Genomic DNA, 24,736 nt, shown 5'->3' with positions numbered 1-24,736 from the left:
CAAGGCCAAAATTTTCAGAAATGGAGGTTTTGTTTTGTTTTTCAGGTGCCCAATATGAAGCACCTGAAAGGGGCCAGATCTTCAGAAGATCAGTGTCCAGAAACTTCTGAGGCTGAAATACCTTGTAAGGTGTCTCATGTTGGGCACCACCAATCCCTAATCAGGTGTGGAAGCTTTGCTCTGAAACAAAGCTCCTGGGTCAGGAAAATGACCAGATTCAAGGCAGGACACACATAACTAGGTTAATAGTGTTACAGTTCCTGAGGTAACTGCACATCTGACCCCTTTGTGGCCTCCTTGAGGCCACCCCACTTAGATCTCAGGCCTCTAGCTGTCATCTTTCTTGGGTCAGAGTCCCACAGCGCCCTCCTTCTAGACCAGGGATTTAGGCTGTGATTCCTCATGCAATGCACAGCAGGTTGGAATTTAACTTGGCATCTGCAGCTCTGGTCTCTCTCAAGGGCAATGACAGGGTTAATCAATGACCAGCCACCCTTCGTAAAGCAAAGTACTATATATTCAGAACAAAAGCACTAGAGAGAGAGAAATGTATCTTAAAACAGTGAACCGCTTATATGCAGATCTTAGATCACCAGGATGTCACCCATCTTCCACAGGGAGACCTTGATGGGGATACAGTGCTGCAAGCTCTGACACCCCCCCCTCCCCCCATTGGTCCTTGTGTCACACTAGTGCTTGGACGTGGTCAGTGTCACATCCCTCCTCCCACCCCCATTTCAGGTTGGTCATTATACAGTTTTTCAGTGCTTTGTTTTCCAGACTTCTCCAACCAGCTAAAAATCATCTCTGGTGTGCCCCTCCCCCCGCCTCAGGTGAGGCTTCTCCAGGCTGGTTACCTGCCTAGGGATTTGCATTAATCATCCCCAGTTCCTGCAGGGAACTCCTGTAACTTCTCCATAGAGCCAGAATACAATCCCTAGCCCATAACGATACAAAGAACACTTACAAAGTTGGTAGGATAGTCTCAAGACTGTCATGTGTCCATTATAGCTGTCACAACCAGTATGTGTTAAATCTTCCTTTTTTTTTACCCATCTCAGGAACTGGAACAAGTCCTCTCAAAGGTGTGAATAAAAACAAGTTTTATTACAAAGCAGAGTGGCTAATAGCCATATGTGCTGTACAGCATGGAGTTACATTTTTCTTTAACTAGATGCATCTTGTACAAAGAATCCTCGCTGTATTTTTGTGCTTTCTGTAGGTCCTTGTGCAGGCCTGGCCGTACTTTGGGACAGTCATGGAAAAAACACTTAAAGAAAAAATTGAACCGAAGATCAGAGCCAAGAATGTGCACCTGAAAACATGTACCTTTACCAAAATCCACTTTGGAGAGAAGGTAGGTGAAGCGACTGGGAAGGGTTACAGACAGATCCTGTTCTGCTTTGCTCCCAAACCGGGGGTGGGGGAGGAAGATGAATTTTGGGATTCTAGCGTACAGTTCCTTCATTTCCATAATACTAGAAATCTAACCGCATCAGTCCTAATCCAGCTGCCATCGGCTCTCTATTCTATTGGAGTCATCCTGTCTTCAGTTTCCTTTGCTTTTAAATAAGCCCTTATTTAACCAAAAAGGAAGAAGAATGTATCTGGATTTGAGGGACACAACCCCTTCCCAGTGACGGTAACCCTAGCCAGGCATGACATATGACTGATGCTAGGCAATAAAAGTGGACCTCTTATCAGCATCCCTGTATGTTATCCCTTCATTACAAGTTTAAAGAGGTTTCTTTATGAGCCTTGAAATGTAGCATCGCTCATCTGGAAGCAGGCTTGTGTCTGAGACAGTCAAGATTGCCCAGCAGGACTTGGACTCATGTACTGATCTTGCAGAAGAGTAGAGAGAGCCAGGGGGTACTGCACTGTTGAGGCTGCCATGCTTCTAGGTCTAGCTGGGCAACTCACCCCAGATTTTGGAGAAAATCAAGGGTAAGAAAAGTGCATCCAAAAAAAAACCACCCCCAACTTGTTTAGTAAATATTTCACTTTTACAAGGTTGTGCTACATCTTCCTTTTAAACTTCTTCTTCTTTTTTTTTTTTTTTTTTTTTAATTGAGCCAATGTTTCCAGTTCACTCACTATTTTAGAATATTAACAGGTAACTTTTTCATGAAAGAATGTACCTGGGTTGAATAAAGCATGTAGAAGTCTTCAGTTGGCCCTAATTTAAAAGATGTTAACTGTGCCATATCTTGTATGTGTGTGTCTCTCTTCTTTCAGTGCCCTAAAATCAATGGAGTAAAGACTTATACTAAGGAAATTGATAGTAGACAAGTGATCCTGGACTTGCAAATAAGGTAATATTGAATTATTCATATCAAACTCTTAACTGCTTGAAGAGCAGCAAGTTATCTAGGAATATAGCAAGTGCTCGAGTGATCAGAGCTGAGATCCGTCTAGTCTCAGCTCTGTTCCACTAAAGCACTTGCTATATTCCTAGGTAACTGTCCAGTGCATGTTGCTTCAGAAGAAAGGTATGAATCCTGCAATAGGCAGGTGTGGAATAATCTGGCACCCACAGTAGGTCTTCTCCTGACTTATACTAGGTAGAGATTGGCTTAGTCCCTGAAGCATGAAGCTTAATGTCCCAGCCACAAAACTTTTGTTATCTTTAATTATAACATTGCTGGATATTCAATTCCTCTTTGAATCTTTTTAAAGTCTTGTCCTCAATGACATCCTTTGGCTGTAAGTTCCACAGTTTAATCAAATGTTATGTAGAAAAAATATTTCCTTTGATTGGCTTTGAATTTTCTCTCCCCCCCCCCCCCCGCTCCCCCCTTGGAGTGTCCCCTTGTTCTTGTGTTATGAGCTGGGGGGGGGGGGGGGGGGGAGGGGAAGGGACTGAAGTTCCTAATCCACCATCTCTGTACCATTCATTATTCTGTTCATCCCCTTTCTAAGGAAAACAATCCCAGTCTTTTCAATCTCTTCATATGAGTCTTTCCAGGCCTTGGATTATTCTCATCTTCCTTATTCTCCTCCACTCTAGTTCTGCAATATCTTTGAAATGTGGTGATTGGCATTCCAGATGAGGCCGCTCCATTGATTTGACTTGTCTATAGGCAGGCATTGTAACTATTCTTCATCACCCATTCCTTATGCAATGCAACATCTTGCTTGCTTTTTTTAACCTCAACTGCACACTGAGCAGAGGATCAACTGTAGAGCTTTTTTTAAAATACAGGGACATTTTCTACCCTTCAGTCCTAGAGTGGCTATTTTTAATGAGATTGTTGTTTTGTTAGCAGCTCAAACTTAAGCTCCTTCCTCAGTTATGTTGAAGGGGTAGGATCATACAGGAAAATGTTTTCGTGTGAATGCCTACCTTTTTTGTAACTTCTGTAGGGTGATAGTCACCTAATGAAAGCTGCTTTCCTGCATGGTAATGCCACAACAGCAGTGTGCACCAAAGAACATGTAGTGATGTTACCGTCCACATCAATCAGATACAAACTGCATCTGCCTTTACATTGTGTGTCTGTGGAAAACCTCACCAAAACTAACAGGACATGTGCATCTCCCTTGGTAACCTTTACAATTCCATGCTGTTTACTCTTCTACCAAGACTGGCAATGTTACAACATGCTCTCTGATGTAACAATTGTAGAATTCCCTCTGTTACAGTCAGACCATTTTGAGGACATTTAGCAAGTCTGTGTTCATGTGTTTGTCTCTCATGCCTTGCACAACAAGGTCAAGGTTTCCTGCCTGCCTTTAAGGCTCTGCAGGGTAGTTCTGCTGCTTACATCACTCCTCCTTCTCCTGCGGCTCTTCGGCCTCCTTTCCCTGCTCCGTCTGAATCCTCCCACTCATGCAGTTTGTGCTTTTTTTGTTTAAGATATACACCTTTATACTGGAACAGTCTCCCTCTTGTGCCCTAGCTGGCCACCCCTCTCCTTATCCAGGTCCCTCTTTAAGACATGCTGCTTTCATGAAGCCTTTCAGCATTGCTGAACCAGGTCTTACACCATCATACTGACCAAAACATAAGTGAACTGAGCTATCATGGGATCACCCAGCGTATCTCGTCTATTCAGGCTTGTCTTGTGTGTCCTGGACAGTGCTGTTCACCCAACTGCTCTAAAAATAAGTAATATATTGGCTTTCGTTTCTTCAAAACAGCTGTGTTTTGGATGGGTTGGACAATTGCTTTAGGATGAGAAGCAGCACAATAACCTATGTTGGTTTTTGCCCCTTGGCTGTGTTTCCCCAGGATGCAGAAGGAAAGCTAAGAAAATGGATATTGCTGAGAGGTAGACTTCCATTGTAAATAGGGTGTTCTCTGCTAGGATGGAATGTGCAATCATCCTCACGTCTCACTGAAGTTATTTGTGAGTTCATCTGTTAAAGTAAGAAAAAAATCTTCCTGGTGAAGAAGGGTGGATTCAGGTGGATAGAAAAGCCAGCCCATCCAGTTATGCACCCCAAAGAATGCTGGTGATGAATGCTTCCATTGTTACCTATGAATTCAGACTAGCTTGCTAATTCCCCTGCACTGTCAGAGCTGGTAATAAAAAGGAGAGACCTGTTTGAACTGTACTAGCTTCTCCATGATCTTCCAGTGTGTGAAATTGTAGATGATTACACTAAGTCTGCATCTGACCCACTGACTCTAAACACAAAATTGATTAGGTGTAATCATGACTTCTTTAATCTTAGCATGGTTGTGTGTGGGATTTCTCGTCTGTGTTCATAAGAAGCTAGTGACTGTTGGTCAGACAGGAAATTTGGTTCAGTGTCTATTCAAGATTCAGCATAGGCACTCTAAGATGGAGTTGTGTGCTAAGGGCCTAGTTAATCAAGGAGTACCTACCTTTTAACTGATGTCAGACTTGGGAACAGACCCTGGTGGAAAATAAGCAGGAGCCACATGTATATTTATTGGCAAAATATGCAACTATTGGGTCTGTTTGAGATTTAGGATTTAGCCATCAACTGTGCTTATAAGCCGACAAATTCTATTTGCTTGGAGAAAGTGGTCAGAGCTGTCTCTGTCCTTCAGTGATAGCTTCTGCCCTCTCACATATGCCTCTCCTCTGAACTATAGTAGCATCCGTAACCCCTGAGCTTCCCATCTCTGGGTGAGGAGGTGTTAATCAGTTGGTCCAGGTAGTGACAGATCCCTGGCCATATCCCTCCCTGTACCCAAGCTAGTGCCATGGAGAGACTGCCATAGAACACCATTTCAACATGTAGTGGAGTAGAGTCTGCTCTGGCTGGCCTTTTCATAGCTGGGAACCCCTTATTCAGTGAAACTGCACCAGTTCCTCTGCTTGCAGACCCTGGCCCCCTCTCAGAACTAGAAAATAATCCAAATGTTGGAAGGTTCTAGCTTCAGTCTTGACTGCATGACTCCAAAAGAGAGAGAGAGAGAGTTCTAGTCAGAACATATGTGCATGTCATGGTGAAGTGTGTTGGTGTCTGGTTTTTCCTGTTCACGTATCTCAAGCAACTGAACCAGTATCACTCAAACTTCCTTCAAACTCGAGATGGTGTGTGGGGAGAATTCTTCCTCAAAGGAATTCTATTCCAAATAGAAATAGAGACTGAGAGGGAGATGGAACTTGGCCTTAACTCTAGCACTCCTTGTAGTTGTGGAGGTAAGATGTCCGTGCACATGATACTGTGTCCCTAGCAGAGGAAGTGCCCTTCAGATTGGTACATACGTAAAGCTCATGTGCTTAATATTCAGAATTGAATTTATATTTGTTCAGCTGGCCATTGCTCGTTAGTGGTAGTTCCCTATGGCTGCTTTTCTCCAGTTAAATTACTTTCCTCTCACGTCGTTTCCTTTTGGTCAATGACACTCGGTACATATATGACAACGTTTATTTTAAACAATTCTATCACATTTATAATAGAAGGTGAAATAAAATTAAGACTTCGGCAGTCCGAAGAGGTTACTAATAAAAGGGTAGCATGTTTAGTTTTTGAATGGTTATCAGTCTGTAGGTAATGCTATGGTAGTCTGATATCCCTCCCCCTCTAGTTCTGGGTTCAGAGTCCATCCACAAATGACTGATCAGAAATGATACATTTTGCTGTCCATCTATTTGCTCTAGACTTCAAACCCAGGCCCTTGAAAGGGTAAGTGTTTGGACCCTTATGCCCATGCAGACTTGGGACAAGGCTTTGGGAACTCTTTTCAGGTCTCAGTACTGGACCGTTATCAGTCATTTGGCCTAATAGCAGGGTTATTAATGAGGTAGTAGGTGTTAAAGAATGAGTGACTCCAAATTTAAAAATAAACATGACTCCTTTATCTTGGCATTTTGTTAACTTTAGCTGCAGGAAGCCATTATCCAGTGACCTCATTCCTTTTCTCTTAATTATTGCTCCGGCCCTGTCATCGGTTATGTAAGATGCTTTGTGTCTAGGTAGCATCCAAAGATCTTGAAGCATCCTGTAAAAGTTAATGAATTTTGGCAGCGCAGCATCCCTGTGAAGTACGATTATTGTCCCCATTTTACACACAGGGGCAGCTAGGGTACAGAGACTGCCTTGGCCAGTGTCCCTCAACAATCACTGGCAGTGGAAGCAGTATCCTGACTCCTAGCCTGGGTGAGGAAGGACTTCTTGTCTTAGCTGTTGCTTCCACCTCTTATTAAACTTTATAATAAGCATCACTTTGTGGTGGTTTACCTTTAAGAAAGAAAACTCTGTGACTCGTGTGTGCTCAGCAGACTACAAGTGTGACCCGTAACTACATTTCTGGTCTCTATATATTACTCATAATTACCAAAGGAAACAACAGATGCTTGAGAAATGTTGCTCAAATTAAGTCTGTTAATAATAGCTTGCATTTACATAGCATCAGAGTATCACAAAGCATTTGAAAAGAAATAATGAATTAGTATCGCTCATGTTCTTGAGACATAAATACAGCCCTTTTTCCAGATGGGGAAACTGAGGCACAGAACTTGTGACTTGCCTACAGGTCATGCATGAAATCTTTGGCAGAGTCAGGAATGGAACCCAAAGGTCCTCTTTCCTAATACCCTGCTCTTCCCATCAACCCACACTTCCTAAATGTTCAGATTAAAATGTCAAAGCAAGTCTTAAAATACTTTAAGCTGTGGTCAATCTTAGAACAGCTCAAGCAATGAAGAAGAAACAGGTTAAAAAAACCTGCTTGCTCTCGGCTCTTTGAGTTACATACAGAGTGTTTTTGTATTTTCCATCATTTATCCAGTTCAAAGGTCAGATGTATGGATCCCATTTGTTCATTGCAAAATAATAGAACTTTCAAACTACATTTAGGGAGGAGTCTGGTTTCTGCAGGTGGTCAGAAGATGCAAACTTCTTCCAGGGAGCACCTGACAATGTCAAATAATGGGGTGGGGGGGGGAACCCGCCTTGGCTCCCAAAACACTGAGTTAAATTTTTATCTTCTATTGGTCCACTGTGAGTGGCAGTTAACTGGCATAAACAAAAGACCAAATTAAAGCATCTTTCAATTTCAGAGAGGTTACTGGTTCCATCAGTATTCTCCAAACTGATAAAATCTTTCAAAACAAAAGGAACTTTTCACATGCAGCCACTTTACATCCTGCAGCTGCTTTGCTTCAGGATAATCCTTCAGTTGTTTTAAGATGCTGAAAAACGGTAACTATTGACTGTACCCATTAGAAACACAGTGCATTAGAAATTGGTGTTTCCCTTCAGGAGTAATGTCATGGAACTTGATTGCTTTCTCTTCTGCTAATCTAGTTTGACGCTATAGTAATATCTTTCCAGTGAAACTTCCTGGATTGTTTGTTTGCTATTTGCCTATTTTATAGCTGTTTCCTCTCTAAAACCCTCTCACACGTGTCCTAGCTCAGTTTAGAGGAAAAATGTAATGTGTATCTTCATCATCTCTTTGCAAGAAGAATACAGCCTTCCAGAACAGCAACCAGTCTCTTCAAGGATCCTTTGTTGATCTCAATAGCAGAGTTATAGAAAGCCTTCTTTAAGTGTGTGTGTGTGTGTGTGTACCCTCTGTGAGTAATATACTGAGTGATGATGTCATGGCACCACTTAAGAAACCAAATTCTTCTTTTAGAAGCTTGCCCAAGGGTATGTCTACACAGCAGCGGGTCTGAGCCCAGGTCAATTGACGTGGAGTAAAAGAGAGCATGTAGATGTTTGGGCTTGGGATCAAGCCCAGACTTTCAAACCCAACAAGGAGGGGAGGGTCTCTGTGTGCTGGCTGGAACCCAGTCTCAAACATCTACACTGCTGTTTTTAGCCCCGCAGTGCGGGCTTCCATCAGTTGACCTGGCCTCTGAAACTTGCTGCCGTGGATGTGTGTGTGTTTGATGTGTAGACACAAACTTTCTGCTCAAGGCCATTTAGGATATGCTCACCCAAGGGAGCCTCGCATGGGGCTGAAGCGCAGGGCCTGATGCCCTGCCACCCAGTGCTGAAGCCTGAGCAACTTATCTTCATGGGGCCTGGGCAATTGCCCTGCTTGCTACCCTCTAATGCTAGCCCTGGCTTTTATATGCAGAAAAATAGTTTGGCTGTGGAATTTTTATAGCATGTTGGGGGCAGGAGGGAGGGGAAGGAGGGGCTCGGAAAGAGAAAAAGGTTGAGAACCCCTGGGTTAGAGCATGGTAGTGGGAGCCAGACTGGCTCCCATTTCAGACTCCTCATGAGTTTTTGGTCAAATAGCCCTGCCTCTCCACCAGTTTCTCCGGTATCAAATATATGAATACAAGCTCACCCACCTGCCATTCAAAATTGAAAGATTTAAATAGTGTTTGTAAAGCACTTACAATTCTCAGATGACAGGTGTTTATAGAAGTGCAAAGTCCTTCTCTGAGAGGAAGGATATTTACATGGAAAGAATGTTGAAGACCTTGTAATCCTCTAGCAAAGGATGTGTAGAGTCCTTGGTTGCATTAAACCCTTCTGTGATGTAATCAGAAGGGAAATTATTCTATGGGTTCTCTTGTTCACAAACCTGCTTGTGATTCAGTCTTCTGCAGCCACTGGGTTGTAGGTTCACTGCACGTGTTGTATTTATCATACACCTATCTGATTTCTGGAAGAGAGGAGTGGTGGTTTTTTTGTTTGTTTGTTTGTTTGTTTCCCCCCTCCCCCACAGTACCCATCAATCGACAATGTTCACGCAAGAATTTAAAAGGAAATCGAGAAAGCATTTTATTTATTTTTGCAGCACAGTATGGATAAACTGCTACTCTGAAGCTTCCAATCTTGCTTCTCACACATGACAGGTCAAGCAAAAGAGTAGACAAGGCTTGGGAGAGGTAGGATGGGGATCACAGCAGTAAGAGCACATGGCTGTTCAGCTAATGCCTAAAGCCTAAAACCATAGGGGGGGAGGGATAGCTCAGTGGTTTGAGCATTGGCCTGCTAAACCCAGGGTTGAGAGTTCAATCCTTGAGGGGGCCACTTGGGGATCTGGGGCAAAATCAGTACTTGGTCCTGCTAGTGAAGGCAGGGGGCTGGACTCAATGACCTTTCAAGGTCCCTTCCAGTTCTAGGAGATGGGATATCTCCATTAATTATTATTATTATTATTATAATAATTATAAATACGTAATCTGTTACTAACTGAACAAACCAGTTTTGACACCAAGCAGGATATGACATAGACTTAACTCCTCCAAAACACAGGAAGAGCTGCACGTGCATGCAGACAGGAAATACACCATGTAAACTATAGAGCGACACTGCCAAACTGTAGTTCCAGTGAGTGACGAACGAATAGTAAGAGGTGAAGTTTAGGTACAATAAACGAATCCTCTTTAGAGCTGGCATGGGCTGCTGCTTCATTTCTAAGTAGTGCAATTGATGGATTGTAGGGAATAGAGCAGATAGAAAAATGCAGATTTTCATGAAAAATGTATTGACATTTTTATGGTGAAATGTAGACTTTTGAAAGACTAAACCAGCTCCTAGACTAGGTGAAAAGACTTCTTTGCAAAAGATTTGGTAATTCACAATTTTTTGACAAACTCTACTAAGGAGGATGTGCTTTCACCTGAACACCCAATGGTGTTTAATTCTTCATCTCCTGAAGTGAAAAGCCCACCGATAGAATATCTTAAAACTAGCCTTTTCCAGTTCAGGGCAGCTGCTTCTATATTTCCCCTTAGTGGTTCAACAAGGGTACCCAGTCTTAGGGTTCCAGCTCCCCAGCTGTAGCCTCTCTTGGATGGAGACGCATCTCATTGCCTTCTGACCACAATATGTCCAGACTGTACAGTTCCTTGCCTTCACTGTGTATTTCCCAGCAAAGGCAGTCTGCCTAAACAAACCTTGCTCATAGACTTGAAGGCCAGAAAGGACCATTATGATCATCTAGTCTGACCACCTGCACCCTGCAAGCCACAGAACCTTCCCCACCCACTCCTGTAATAGACCCCCTAACATCAGGCTGAGTTACTGAAATCCTCAAACCATGATTTAAAGACTTCAGGTTACAGAGAATCTACCTTCTTGTTTCACTTCAGGGACTGATAATGGAGTGATTGTTACAGCTATAAGTTTCCACACCATTCTTTCTAAGCAAGCCTACTTTTTATTCTCAAGGTAAAAAGCATTACAGAGAAGACTTATTAAAACAATAAAAGAACCTACACATGTGCTAATAAGGTTACCACGCATCTCCCCACCAGAGGGGTTTCTTTGCAGTTACAAGTTCATCGAGCTTCAGCTCAGAAGAAGCACACACTCTTATGAAGCCTCAGTAAGCCTAGTCCTTCCAATCCTTCCCTAAGAAACGTAGGCTATTTAACCAAAAGTCTTTTCTTTGTCTGTTGGTCTTTGGAGAATCCAGTTTGAAGTAATATATGTGAATCTCTAAGGGTGATGGCTTTAAAGATTGATAAGGAGGAAGTTCATTAGCATCCATCCTCCCTACTAAAGAAGATGCATACAATGCCACAACACAACATACACAATTCCATTTTTAATACATACACAATGTACCCTGAAGGTATTAAACCCTAACTCAGTAAGGTTTAATTTACACTTCATTGAATTACCTTAATTCCATAAGGTATGTTCAGGATATTGCCAGTCTGTCATGCATCCCTTTTAGTTTCCCAGTGTGATGCTACCATTATTCATAGCCTGTGAATAACAGTAGTATCCCAACAAAGGCAATTTATCCTTGTGCTGTCCTATTCAATAGGCAGAGAATTGTTCTTTTAACAACACATAATTAACCCATAGCCCTCATTACCCCCCAAGCTATTAGACCAAGATTTGAGACAGAATTAGACATTCAAATGGATAAGATTAAAAATAGGGTTTTTTGGAGGGCTATCATTCCTCCTGCTTCAGCGCATTAACCAACCTTTGAGGGAGATTGGAAAGAAACTCCCTATTTGGGCAAGACATGCCATAACGCTCTATAGTGGAGTTTGTTGCACTGTCCTCTGAAGCATATGGTACTGGCCGTTGTCCGAGACAGGGCCGTGGGTGAGGTGGACCTCTGTTCTGACTTGGTGTGGCAGTTCCTACATAATATTGATTTAGAACAGCCTAAACGATGATAAAAATCTGATGGTACAGATTGCGCTGAATATTTCACCCTAGAACTTTTGTCAGACAAATCTCTGTCAGGAAAGAATATTTTGTGAGAACATTAAACATAGTTCTGTAGCTAAGTGGTTGCTAGAACTAAAAGGCATTAATGACTGTTTGGAAGAGTTTCTGATTCTGCAGAAAGACAAGGGATTTTTATAAACCAAAGCAGTGTCATCTGCATCACATACTAGTGACAGCTGCCTTTAAATTCCTAGTTTGTTTATTGCAAACTGAGGGGCCCGCTTCCGGCCTTCCTCTGGGCTCTTTAGTCAGACAACTCCTTGTGAAGTCAGTGGGAGCTCTGCCTGAGTAAGGATTGCAAAATAGAGCCCAAAGATTGATATTTGTAGAAATGCATCACTTTTAAAAAATAAAATTCTTAGTTTTCTGGTAATGTGACTATCACTCAAGATTAACCAGTATTAATTTTCAGTATACCTTGTAAGGTGACACACACAATTGTAATGCTACAACATTCGAGCTTTCAATTTTTATAGTGGAAACTTCTTAATCTGGAAATGTGGTTTTTCTCTCTCTCTCTCTCTTCCTCCTTCCCCCAGATAAATACATTGCACGGAATTTTGTTTGGTTCAGATTTCATCAGGATTTAAATTGGCTGTGTGCTTTTGTCTTGTGGGTGTATAAATCCAAAAAATATTCTTTATCTAGAGCCTGTAGTATCTTGCGAATTTGCCGAAGGGACTTACTCCTCTGGGGTGTGTATGTGTTTGTTTGTGGTGTGTGGGGGTGTGGTGGTTTAATTTTTTTATATCTATCTATCTATGGCAGCCATGATTTAAAAATCAAGAAGTTGTAGTCTTACAGTGAACAGTATTAAAAATAGTTTATTTTCAGGTTATTCTCAACTTCCAAAATTGTTGTACTCCAAATTAATTTTATTCTGGGTCTGATGCTGTCAATGGTAACTGCCCAATAATTGACCTATTGTCTGTCTTATGGGTCAGCCTCAAGACCACTGGGTTATTTTTAAGGTTGATTTCCCCCCCCCCCTCCCCCTGTATTCGGCATCTCTGGCCCAGCCTGCTGTGATGACATGAAAGGTGTGACATGAGCCAAGAGAGGTGAAATAGTGTATCAGGCTGTGATTGTGACTTCAGTGGGATTCTGCATGGGCAGAGGAGTCTGCTTTCATGGCTTCTGGTGCAGGATCAGAGTCTGAGTAGTGGTTGTGAGAGCACCAGGCTATTTCTTTACTCCCTTGGACCCCCATAACGCCCATCCAGTTCTGCAATATCATGTTAGGGTTGATATGCTCATTTCCCTTATATTCTTTACAGCTCCATTTTGTTCGAGTGTGGGTATTGCAAACACTGGAATAATGTGAGAACTTTCTCTCAGTTATATAGGGGACTGTGAGATTCACATGGAAGTATCAAAGTTTAAAGGAGGAGTGAAAGGAATACAGGTGGGTATAATGCAGATGTTCATTTGATGCTGTATTTTATATTGAGGCAGCATGGCCCTGTGGTTAGGGCATGAGACTGGGGGTCAGGAGACTTGGGTTTTATTTCTGTTGTTGCTGCTGCTGGGTGATCTTGGACAAGTCGCTTCACTGCCTTGTGGCTCTGTTTCCCCATGTGTAAAATGCCTCCTTTGGAAAGCACTTTGAGATTTGCAGACAAAAAACACTATCAAATAGTGAGATGATAGTAAACCTCTTGGAACTTCACAGTGACTGTGGAGAGAGAAGATTGAACCTCAGTCCATAAGCGTAGACCCTGTGCTACTTGAGTTACACTGAGGCTGGGATTTTCAAAGGAGCGTAGCAACTCCCTTTGATCTGTTTGAAAAATCTCTGCTTTTGCCATTAGCAGTATGTGATCTCAGACACGCAGGGGAGAAGTGCTGATTCTCTCCAGTAAAGGGAAGTGGTGCCCACATATAGTTAATCCCAGTATTACTGGGGTAGATTTAAATCCATTTAGGCTCCAAATTTCAACTTTGGAAACAAGATTCTATAAAATTTAAGGGGTAAAATTCTCAAAAGCACCCAAGCCCCATGTTCAGAAGTGACTTAAACGCTTGGGAGCCTGAGTTTCAATCACTTCTGAAAATGGGGTTTGGGGTCCAAAGTCACTTGGATATATTTTTCAAAAGCACCTAAGAGAGTTAGAAATGTTTTGATGTTTGTGGTGTGTGGTGTGTTTGTTTTTTTGTTGTTTTGTTTTGTTGTTTTTTTTAAATGCCGGTGAAAAGCGTTTCACTTTGGATTGCCTCTTAACATAACTCGTTACAAACTAAGTAGATGTTGTTCCAGCCCAAGCTTACCACTGAAGTTAGAGAAGAGAAATGCTCTCTGAATCCATTGCTCAGATGAGAGGGTGGGAGGACCCCGGCGATAGAGAATGGGTTTTGAGAAGAAGTGTATTCTATGATATGGAGTCTTGATGTTAGGGCCTAGAACTCTGGAGTTCTATGTCCCATTTGTGTGCTTTGACCACGCATCTCTCTAAATGAGGCAGCAGTTCAGGTTCATCCTGGTCGTTACCTTCAAACTAACATTTCCCTCCTCTGTTCTCTTCACAGTTACATGGAACATTACGGGTGATACTGGAACCTCTCATCACAGATGTGCCTTTCTTTGGAGCCATGACAATGTTTTTTATTCAAAAACCGGTAAGTCTGTAGTGAATTCCATTCTGCAGCCTGATTGACCCTTGATCTTTGCTCATATGACAGTGAGGGCCAATCTGCCTTTTAAATATCCATCTGTAATAGCTTGGTTACTTCCCTGCCTACTATGTAATACTTAAAATATAATTTTGAACAATAATGTGCTTAAAATAAGAATGTTACTCTTTTTAGAGATCTAGATAAAGAAGGATGTTCTTGTGCATTTTGTTCTCCTACAGTGTTGTATGCCAAGTTAATCTTTTTAGCTTCTATGAATGCACAGACTCCCTAGTGACTGTGGTAGATGGTCTTGCAATAAAAGGCATATGGATGGACTATTGACAGATTATTAATACAGTTAATAAATGCAGCCATCTTAGGTGCCAGTCTGTGTTAGCCTTGCATTGAAGGCCTAATTGTGTAACCTTGTGAATGCCACCTGCTGTGAATTAAATCCCACCTTTCTCTTCCTAGTGACCACTTATAGCATGGCTGGATTTTTTTTTTTTTTTTTTTTTTTGCTTAAGTGTAAAGGTAATTAGAGACCAAACGCACACAATATGTGGGTCACACTTATAAATCCTTCCATGAAGCATTGCCCTTTGGTTGGCATTAGCTATAATGAAGATACTTCAAGTTCCTAGTGACTGTAGCACAGTACAAGACTAGACAAAATTCTCCTGCTACCCCCACACAACACCACTGAATTCAGTGTGCTGAATGGTTGCAACAGCAGAAATTTGATCATTATGTATTTTTGGATTATAAGGATTCATGGTACATACCATGGGATTATCCAGTGGTCTCTGGTATAGGCTAAGAAGAACATAGCTGTGGGGAGGCGGCTAGATGTGGAGCTGATTATTGGCATCTGGGGAGTGGATTTGAAGAAATTTTTGCTACTGTGTGCCTCTGTTGTAGTCACAAACTAAAGCGGATACTATGCTAAATCCATAAGTGACTGTATAGGTTGGCCATGTTGCTGGAGAGGGTATACTAAGACACCAGTATATTTTACCAATATTAAAATATTTCAGGCAATACAACTAATATGGTACATAACTAAGAAATGATTAGCCCCAGCAATCTACTACTTGCATGAGATGGCGGCTGCTGGTCCTGGGTGCTGAGTAACTTTGGCAACAGTTCAGTAAGACAAAAATGGTATTGGACGTATTGCCAATGGCAAGACTGAAGGCAAAACAAAATCCAATGAGAGGCATAAGTGGTGCATAGGCGGGAGGGAAATCCCATTGAGCAGTAGCGTGAAGCAAAAATGAAATCCACTCTTCTGCTGAAAAGCCCTGTATTACTGAAGATCCTTGCATTAATCATCTGGATTAGTGCATACATGAGGTCATTGCCTCAAAGAACTTAGTTTTCAGGGCAAGATCCTCAGCTGGTGTAAACTGAAGTTAGTGGAGCTACACAGTTTACATGAGCTGGGGATTGATCTTGCCCTTGGAGTAGAGGCTTAATAGAGGAAACCTCCATAGACTAGTAAAATGCAAACTTAAAAGTTAGAAATGGAGTGTTCTGGCTCTGGGGGTTTTGTTTCAAACAAAGGAAAGGTGCAAAGGAAGGTGGTAGAGGAGGGGTGTGTGTGAGAACAAGGCAGTGGAAGGTAAGTTGGACTGCATGACATGTAGGCAGTGCTAGACTTTAACATTTCAAATAGATTCCAAACTCTATCAGAAAAGTTAGCTGTACAGCAGAGGGACATGATAAATGTCACATTTATGATCCAAGAGGGGGAGAAGGTAGCAGCAGTTATTGAGGATGAACTGCAAACATTCAGTTAAAATACCTGTAAATCTTTTGCTGTATTCCATATAAGGGAGAAGAACTTAGTCACGTCTCAAACAAAACCAGCTGCTCTGGTCTAGTCTGAGCTTGTATGAGGATCCGTGAAACTCCATGGACTCACTGTAAAACCTGTTTTCTAAGGCCGTTCCAGAGAGTTATTGCACTGAGTCTTGCTACTCTGGACTGAGTGTTTGTCTGGGTTCCCTTTAGCACTTCAGCTCATATGTGATGTTGCTGGGTCACTCTAGCCACCCACGAATGTGCTTTCTGAACACCTCTCTTGTTCAAGCTGAACTAAATGGCATGGTGCAGTTGGAGAAGGGCCTCAAACTGAGGTGTTCTCCAGGGTGTGTGTGTGGGGGAGACACTTGATTCCTTAGTAAGCATCTAGCAAAAGAAGTGTGCAAAGTCCATGATAGCTCCCTTCAGGATAGGAGCAGACACAAACCAGTTGAGGATGCCTGCCTGACGGCTGATGGTCGTGATGCCTAGTTAATCTGTGGGGATGGAATCCGTGATGATGGTGGGGTGTAGTAGTGTGACTTTATCAGGATGAGTTTGAGATGGTCACATGACTCACTACGGCTTCACCACTTATAAGTAATCAGTGCTCATCTGGGATGACTCGCATAAAACATTTATACCACACTGCCCAATTGCGTGTTCTGTAGCTTCCGCATATATATTTAAGGCACTGCTAAAATAATTTCTGAGCATCTTTAAAAACATTGGGCCATATTTCCAGGGTCACTCAGTTAGCTTGCCTGTTGTTAGGGCCGTCCTCTTTAAATCCCTCTGCATGTAAAGCCCATTGCCTTAGTTGGATCTGGTCCCACTAAAACAGCTCTTTCTAGCTATCTACATTTCTGACTCGGCAGAGCCATGAAGTAGTGGATTTTAAAGCTGTGACTTTTTTTTTTTTTTTTTTTTTTAAATGATGGCTCTCTGAAGTTGCTGGGGTATTTGGATTGTTGGAACATGTCCTATGGGAAGTCAGCAGGTGATCAATTAATGTATCACATGGCTCTGTAGCAAACTCTTCCATGTGTGATTAGAAATGTAAACACCACACACGTTTGGATGGACTATACACCCTTGTGCTTCAGTGCATGAGGTAATTAGGAAGGCACTTCCCCAATGGGTGGATTACCTCACAGTTTTCCACTACAGGATTGCTTACATCTTTGTGTGAAGCATTTGGTAATGGCTGCTCTCAGATGGAACACTGGACTGACCAGTCTGCTGCTCCGATACAAGATGGCAATTCCTATGTTCCTAAGTCTTTGGAGGATAAGGCCCAAAGAAACCCTGACGCCAGGTCTTGGCAGTTCAAATAAAGGAGGAAATGTCTCATTCTCAGCCACTGGTTTTTAGGTGTAAACATAATCCAGTTTGTTTTCTTTAGCTGGATATGTCTTATGTTTTTTAGGCTCATTAATCACTTGTTGCAAATTCATTAATACGGTTGTTTGAGTTTTTTCTTTTCCTGCTTACTGTAGTACTTGGAAGTCAACTGGGCAGGCCTGACCAACCTCCTAGATGCCCCAGGAATTAGGTGAGCGTTCACTTCTCTTCTTCTTTTATTTATTTATTTATTTATTTATTTATTTATTTATTAAGAGGCGGGATGGGAGGGGGAATCGTATAGAAATGAACCCCTTTCTCTAGAAACTGAGCCAAAGGATTTTCAAGAACTATGTATCTTAGGGCTTTATACTGTTGTCCATAACAATAGTAGCCAAACAATCTGCAAAATCTGAACTCAAAGCTCTATTGCTTTTTTACCATTTCATCACGTTTGAGGCTCATGAAGGAAATATTATGGCTAGCCAAATCTCCTGTGAAAAGTCACAAAAGACACTGAGGCCATAACAAGGGCTACAATTACAAAGTTGGCCTTCCTTTCCACACCTGCAAATATTATTTTGCATTGATAGTTTATAATGACAGATATCCAGAGTTAAGGGATTTGCACACTGTAGTTATTTTGAGGTGCACAAATATAAGGCACCTATCCTGGGCTTTGTGTACTCTATTGTAGTTTTATTAAACATGGAATCTATTTTTAAATCAACAACAAAATCCCAAATGGCAGAAATTCCCCTGCTTTTCCCACAACAGGGTTATCGACTCCTCAGATTCCCAAAAGAAACACAACAAAGTTGCCCCAGCCCTTCCCAAATGCAGGCGGTATTGGGTTGATTGTTTATATTTAAGTTTCACAGTGAATGTGCATATCTCTCTATTTGGCTCCACTACTCTGGATTTTCAAGCTGTTCATCAGGAACAAAGACGCATTTCCTGCTTCAGAGTTTTGTCAGCTTAAGCAGAAAACTGTTCAAGTCGCATGGAAAGGAAAAGTAACCTACCAATTGGTTACTCGCAAGTCATTATTTTTAAACTAAAAATGATTTTTAGGGGCTGCTTTTCTATCTCCTCCTCCTCCTGTTGAAAAGGACTTAGGACCACATGCAGACACTCTTGTGCATGTTGAGTAGCTGCTTACTCCACTGAATCAAATGGGACTGTGCTGCTACTCAACATGAGTAAAGGTATCCAAGCCTTTCGATGTATGGTGGCAGAGCGCTCCCTTTGAGGCCAGAGCAGCTGTATGCCCTGGAGTTTGCCCTGGGAGGAGATGTCCTTTTAAACTTGGATACGAATCTCTTTTTCCTTTCCGATGCAAATTATCTTAAAACCTTGCAGGAAAGGGCTGCACATGCTGCACACTTACAAGCAACAATTCATTTGGCTCGCTGCAAAATGCTGGAGCCTGACTGCTTCACTCCTTCCTACTTCCCTTATAGTGGCTTAAATATAGAAAAAACTCTGCTGATCATGAAAGCCTTATGAACAAACACGCCTGGATGTGAAACACGCTGAAAGACTGGTTGAACCAGAACTCTTCCTTTAAATGACTCTGATTTATGGGGAAGAGTAAAGAAATATGAAATCCTGCCTAGTCATTTACTTGTTAAAAGCTACACGTAGTTGGATTCAGGTCCATGCCAAAATTCACATGATTTCATAACCTTTCTGTTGATGGGGGGTTTGGGCAGGAAATCCCTGTCCTGTCATCAGACCGTCTGTGAGCTCTGCATTTGTACTGGGCAGGGCATGGGATTTCAGCCTTCTGTTCTGGTCAAACTGTGCACCGTGACCAGATCATGGAACAGCCTTATCCAGCATATTCCTGGTTTTGCTAGCACTTTACTTAGCAATGAGATGAGGTGGGGAGGGAGTGACGGTGGTGTGTTTTGTTCTGTTTGTTTGTTAGTCTTTTCTCCCTTAATGGTATCCTGCCCTGAAGGTACAGACTTGCTCATGCCAAATAGCTGTTCATTGAAAGCACTTCATTCACCATTAGTAAGTGGAGAGCACTAAAATGTATGTTTCCTACACACTTCTGGCTATGTGGAGGTAGGTCAAATGCCTGTTCTGCAAATACAGCAATAGAGGGCCAAGTATGAGGCTAGAACTGAAAGATTTAAAAAAAAAAAAAAAAAAAAAAGGCAAAAAAGCATTGATTTTACTGCATTTCATAGATTCCATAGGGTTTAAGGCCAGATCATTCCAGTCTAACCTGTATATCACAGGCTATTAAACTTCACCCTGTGACCCCTATACTGAACCCAATGACTGTGGCTAAAGCATATCTTCCAGAAAGGCATCCAGTCGTGATGTGAAGACCTCACAACATAGAGACGCCACCATTTCCCTGGATAGTTTTGTTCCAATGGGTTATCACCCTCACTGTTAAAAATGTGGGCCTTATTTCCCATTTGAATTTTTCTGGCTTCTGTTTCCAGACATCGGTTCTTAATGTATAACGAAACCCAGCAAATTCAGCTCTGATGATTGATTACAGCAAAGTCATTTATTCCTAGAGACTTGCACATGAAATGAAATGAACAATTGCTGCTCCTTGAGTCTGCGGCTCCTGTGACTTGGTGGGATGCAAAGGATCTTTGTGCTCAACAAAGATCACATGATCTCCCTGAAACCATTTATTTTTAAAAGGTGACATAGAGGGGAGTGGGGGGGGGGGGGGAAAGGAGTTTGTGCCTTTTTGTTTTAATTCTTTATAATGTATAAAGACCAGAGTGCTTGGAGGAGATATTGTAGATTGTTCCATTGGTTAATCATCCACTTTTTTTTTTTTTTTTTTTTTTTTTTTAACTTGTCTGGCTTCAGCTTCCTATTTACAATAATGTTTACTTTTTTTCTTCAATAAATCTGGCTTACAAAAGGGCAGTATTGGAGTCAAGGCTCCAATAATTTGTCTGCATCACAAAAAACAACCTTGCAACTGATTCTCTTTCTTGGCAGTCTTAGTAGAGAAGCTAAGGGGTGAATGGAAGCTGAATTTCCTAAAGGTGGCTATTCCAAGAGGGTATAGATTAAGGCAAGCTGGTGGGGAAAGGTGGGAGAAGCTCATATTACTGTACATGCAGTGCTTATTCTGGGAATACATGGAGGGCTTCAGTCTCCAGGGCTGTCAATCCAACAACTTTCAACATAAGGATAAGCTGGGGATCAAATTCTATACAAGGAGGCTCTAACTAAAGTCACCCATGGCCTCATGCATGGATCCAAGTTCAGAAATTGTCATTTTATGCTGATGTGAAGTTGTCACTTTGTTTGTTTGTGTTTTTTTTTTTTTTTTTTTTTTTTTAGTTCTCCAAACTCCAAATAAAATACTCCAAAGTTTGGGAATACACATGTTCATAGTGTTTCCACAAGTGGTGCAAAAGAGACCCCGGATTTGAACCCTCTTGTTCCCATCTCATCCTGCCTCATCTTTTGTATCCTCTTGTTTATTATTTAGACTTCTAAAGTCAAATTTCCAGCCAGCTTTTGTAACTGCAAGATTTGGATGCGCCGCACTGCAGTTGTACATGCAAATAGCCACTTGTATGCACAGTTCTGGATTTGCACATCCAACTCAGTTATGCATGTGTAAACATAAATTTTGTGCCCTTGCATGTGCACAGATGGATGAGCAAGATCACAGATTAGGACTGAAATCTTGGTTCTTTCCTCCTTTTGAGAGTTGAAGGCATTCTCTTTCAAGGCGTGGAGAAGACAGAATGATCACATTTGCAATGTCTTTTGTTGTAATTGAAATCATGACTTCTTTGTGTGTGTTTTTTTTGTTTGTTTAAATTTTCCCTTCAGTTTAATGTCAGACACGATAATCCAAGACCTGATTGCTGCCCGGCTGGTGTTACCAAACAGAATCACAATTCCACTGAAAAAGAACATGAAAATTTCCCACCTACGATTCCCTATCCCATATGTGAGTGTTTTCTGAGCTGGATGACGTAATATATTGACACACAATCAGCTGACTATGCTGTACGCTAAGACCGGGGGGGGGGGGGAGGGGGAAGAATGCATTAACCTGCTGTGCACACAACTCATCAACCTCTAAACTGTGGGAACTAGGATTGTTGACATGACCCCAGTTGACATTGTCCACCTACCAAAACTGGTTGAAGCATGATAGCGGGTATCTGTTCAGATTGAAAACACCAGTTACTGCAATACTGAACTGTGGTGCAGTGCCCCAACTTTAGAGGAAAGCCTGCTCATACCATGTATAATACCAACCAATATTTCTCTCCCATTCATGTCTATTAAAACTGAATGAAGTCATCTCAAATGTGTGTAGGAGAAATCTGAGCAAATGGTGCTAAAGGTGCTGGATACTGAATGCTGTGACAGTAGTAGTTGATAGGCAAATATCTCTATCTTGAGTATTTCTAGTGCACCCATCACAATGGTGTCTAGGTACTCTTAATCTCTGACCCCACACTGAGTTATATTGCAGCAATATCTTCTACATCGGGGGTAGTCAATAGGTGGACTGTGGGCCAAATCTGGACTGCCAGATGCTTTTGAACAGATCCTGAAATCTTTTCATTTACAGTACTTATAATAGTTATTGTTGGGGTTCTTTTATTATTTTCTTCTCTGGAGGATGGACCTTGACTGTACCTTTTGACCAAGAAATTTGGACCTTGACAAAAAATAGACTACCCATGTTCTACATAGTCCTGTTCTGATATTCATAGAGTATCCCCAGTAGTTTTAAGGTACAAAAGCATAAATTGGCCAGATGTTCCTCTTGGTCTTTGTATATCCTGTATATACAGTAAATAAGGCTTGTTTAAGAGACTAATCAGTGACCTCCCTTACCAAATGAAAGCTTTGGGTTAATGAAGGAATATGATAAATCTTCAGTTTGTGCTTGATTTGTATGCTAACCCAGCAATTCTTTCATTAACAATGAAAGAGCTTAAATAACAGGTAGGAAGGCATAAAATCACAAATCTTTTTACGAAATAAAATATCTTACAAAAATTCATCCAAAACATTGTCAAATGCAAATCTCTCTTGAATATACTATAAATATTCTAGATATTGGGGAAAGTGAGGGGAAAATGGATAGGTGGCTGTTTTCCACCTACATTTAATCACCAAATGGAAGTTGAATGGCCACCTCTGCGACAACTAATCAAAAATATCATACACCTTTCCAGTGGATGCTATTTTTTGTCCTTCCGGGCTCTGGCCCTGTGGGAGAGGAGCACTTCCAAAGAGGTCTGAGCATGCTCAGTTCCCTATGAAGCCAGTGGGAACTCAGTAGCTCAGCACCTTGCAGGATCAGGTCCTTATTTACAATTGTGTGTATAGTGTAGTGTCAACCGGAGATCTTTCCTGCCCAATTATAACCATATGAAGATAGCCTACGTTAGACTGTGCCTCAGTAGAAACTGCTCTCTTCTAAGTAAATGAAATTACACATTAAAAATGTTTCCTGTTTTACATCTGTTATGTAGAATGTTCTGCATCAAAATACCATGGCAGCCTTGCTTAAATGATAATTGGAACCAACACCTGAAATAGCTATTTTAAGAGGCAATGTATTGAAATTCTCAAGAGGCCTGTGTTTTCATGTTGATCTGTGATGCTTGTTTTGTTCAGGGAGTAGTCAGAGTTCATCTACTAGAAGCTGAAAACCTTGTCCAGAAAGACCACTTCCGGGGGAAGTCTGACCCTTATGCTATTCTTCGAGTTGGCTTGGCGCAGTTCCGAAGCAAGACTATTCAACGAAATCTTAATCCCATCTGGAACGAAATGTCTGAGGTATAGAATCTATTGATCTTTCTAAACATATGAAGTTGTAATGTTTGTCTGTATACGTGGATTATACTTGGTTTGGGCACTTTTTCATCTGTCCTTCAATAAGTGCTTGGAAGGTATTGGAGACAACATTTTTTTTCAGAAGTAGAGAAAGTAAGCAAGGGGACAGCCATTTTAGCCTTGATTCTGACCAACAGGGAGGAATGGGAAGCGAATCTAAAGATGGAAGGCAATTTCAGTGAGCATGATCATGAAGTGATAGATTTCATAATCCTAAGGCAAGGAAGGAGTGAGGGCAGCAAAATAAGGACACTGGACTTCATAAAAATCAGACTTTAACAGACTCAGAAAACGGGTAGGTAAGGTCCCCTGGGAAGAAAATCTAAGGGGAAAAGGAGTTCAGGAGAGCTGGCAGTTTCTCAAGGGACAGAATTAAAGGCACAACTGCAGACTGTCCTGATGTCTTTTCTTCACAGCAAGAATAGTAAGAGCCCAATATATGGCTCCATCAGGAGCTCTTTAATGACCTGAAAATTGAAAAGGAATCCTACAAAAAATTGGAAATATGGACAAATTGCTAAAGCTGAGTACAAAGAGTAGCACAAGTAGGTAGGAACAAAATGAGAGAGGCTAAGGCACAAAATGGGTTACAGCTAGCCAGGGCCACAAAAGGCAATAAGAGGTTTTATTAATATGTTAGGAGCAAGAGAAAGACAAAAGGAAGTTTAGGTCCTCTATTTAGCAGGGAAGGAGAGCTAATAACCGATGACCTCAAGAATGCTGAGGTGTTTAATGCTCATTTTGTTTCTCTTCACTAAAAAGGTTAGTGGTAACCACATACTCAATACAATTAATATTATCAATGAGAGAGGTGGAATGGAAGCCAAAATAGGGAAAGAACATAGTCTACCATCTTGATAAAATAGATGTATTCAAGTGGGCAGGGCCTGAAGAAATTCATCCTAGGGTACTTAATGAACTAGCTGAAGCAATCTGGAAACCATTCTCAATTATCTTTGAGAAATCACGGAGGACTGGGGAGGTCCCAGAGGACTGGAGAAGGGCAAACATTATACCCCTTTTTAAAGACAGGTACTAAGAGGATCCAGGGTATTATAGACCAGTCAGCCTAACTTTGATACCTGGAAAGATACTGGAACAAATTATTAGACAATCAGTTTCTAAGAACGTAGATGATGATGATGATAGTGTTATAAGGAATAGCCAGTATGGATTTGTCAAGAACAAACCATGCCAAACCAAGTTTCCTTCTTTGACCTTTTGGCCTATTGGATAAGGGGAAGCAGTAAATGTGATTATATCTTGATTTTTAGAAAGGCTTTTGACACAGTCCCATATGACATTTTTCTAAGCAAACTAGGGAAATGTGGTCTAGATTAAATTACTACAAAGTGGGTGCATAACTGGTTGAAAAATGGTACTCAGAGTAGTTATCAATGGCTTGCTCTCATACTGGGAGGGCATATCTAGTGGGGTCCTGCAGAGGTCAGTCCTGGGTCTGGTACTAACCAATATTTTCATTAATCGCTTGGACAATGATGTGGAGAGTGTGTTTTATAAA

The 24,736-nt window shown here is 41.5% G+C and overlaps 1 protein-coding gene across 1 annotated transcript in view; it reads left to right on the top strand.

Annotated features, from left to right (window-relative positions):
* Positions 1-24,736, top strand: part of ESYT3 (extended synaptotagmin 3) — a 57,373-nt gene that overhangs the window by 12,541 nt on the left and 20,096 nt on the right. The window contains exons 3-9 of the mRNA XM_065413568.1: positions 1,223-1,357; positions 2,239-2,315; positions 12,925-12,991; positions 14,113-14,202; positions 17,505-17,560; positions 21,184-21,304; positions 22,996-23,157. Coding sequence (XP_065269640.1) covers positions 1,223-1,357; positions 2,239-2,315; positions 12,925-12,991; positions 14,113-14,202; positions 17,505-17,560; positions 21,184-21,304; positions 22,996-23,157 — 708 coding nt within the window. The remainder of the gene's footprint in view (positions 1-1,222; positions 1,358-2,238; positions 2,316-12,924; positions 12,992-14,112; positions 14,203-17,504; positions 17,561-21,183; positions 21,305-22,995; positions 23,158-24,736) is intronic.

This window comes from Emys orbicularis, chromosome 11, assembly GCF_028017835.1.
Source record: "Emys orbicularis isolate rEmyOrb1 chromosome 11, rEmyOrb1.hap1, whole genome shotgun sequence".
Lineage (NCBI taxonomy): Eukaryota > Metazoa > Chordata > Testudines > Emydidae > Emys > Emys orbicularis.
The sequence above is the reverse complement of the archived record's forward strand: the minus strand, read 5'-3'. Positions and strand labels throughout refer to the sequence as shown.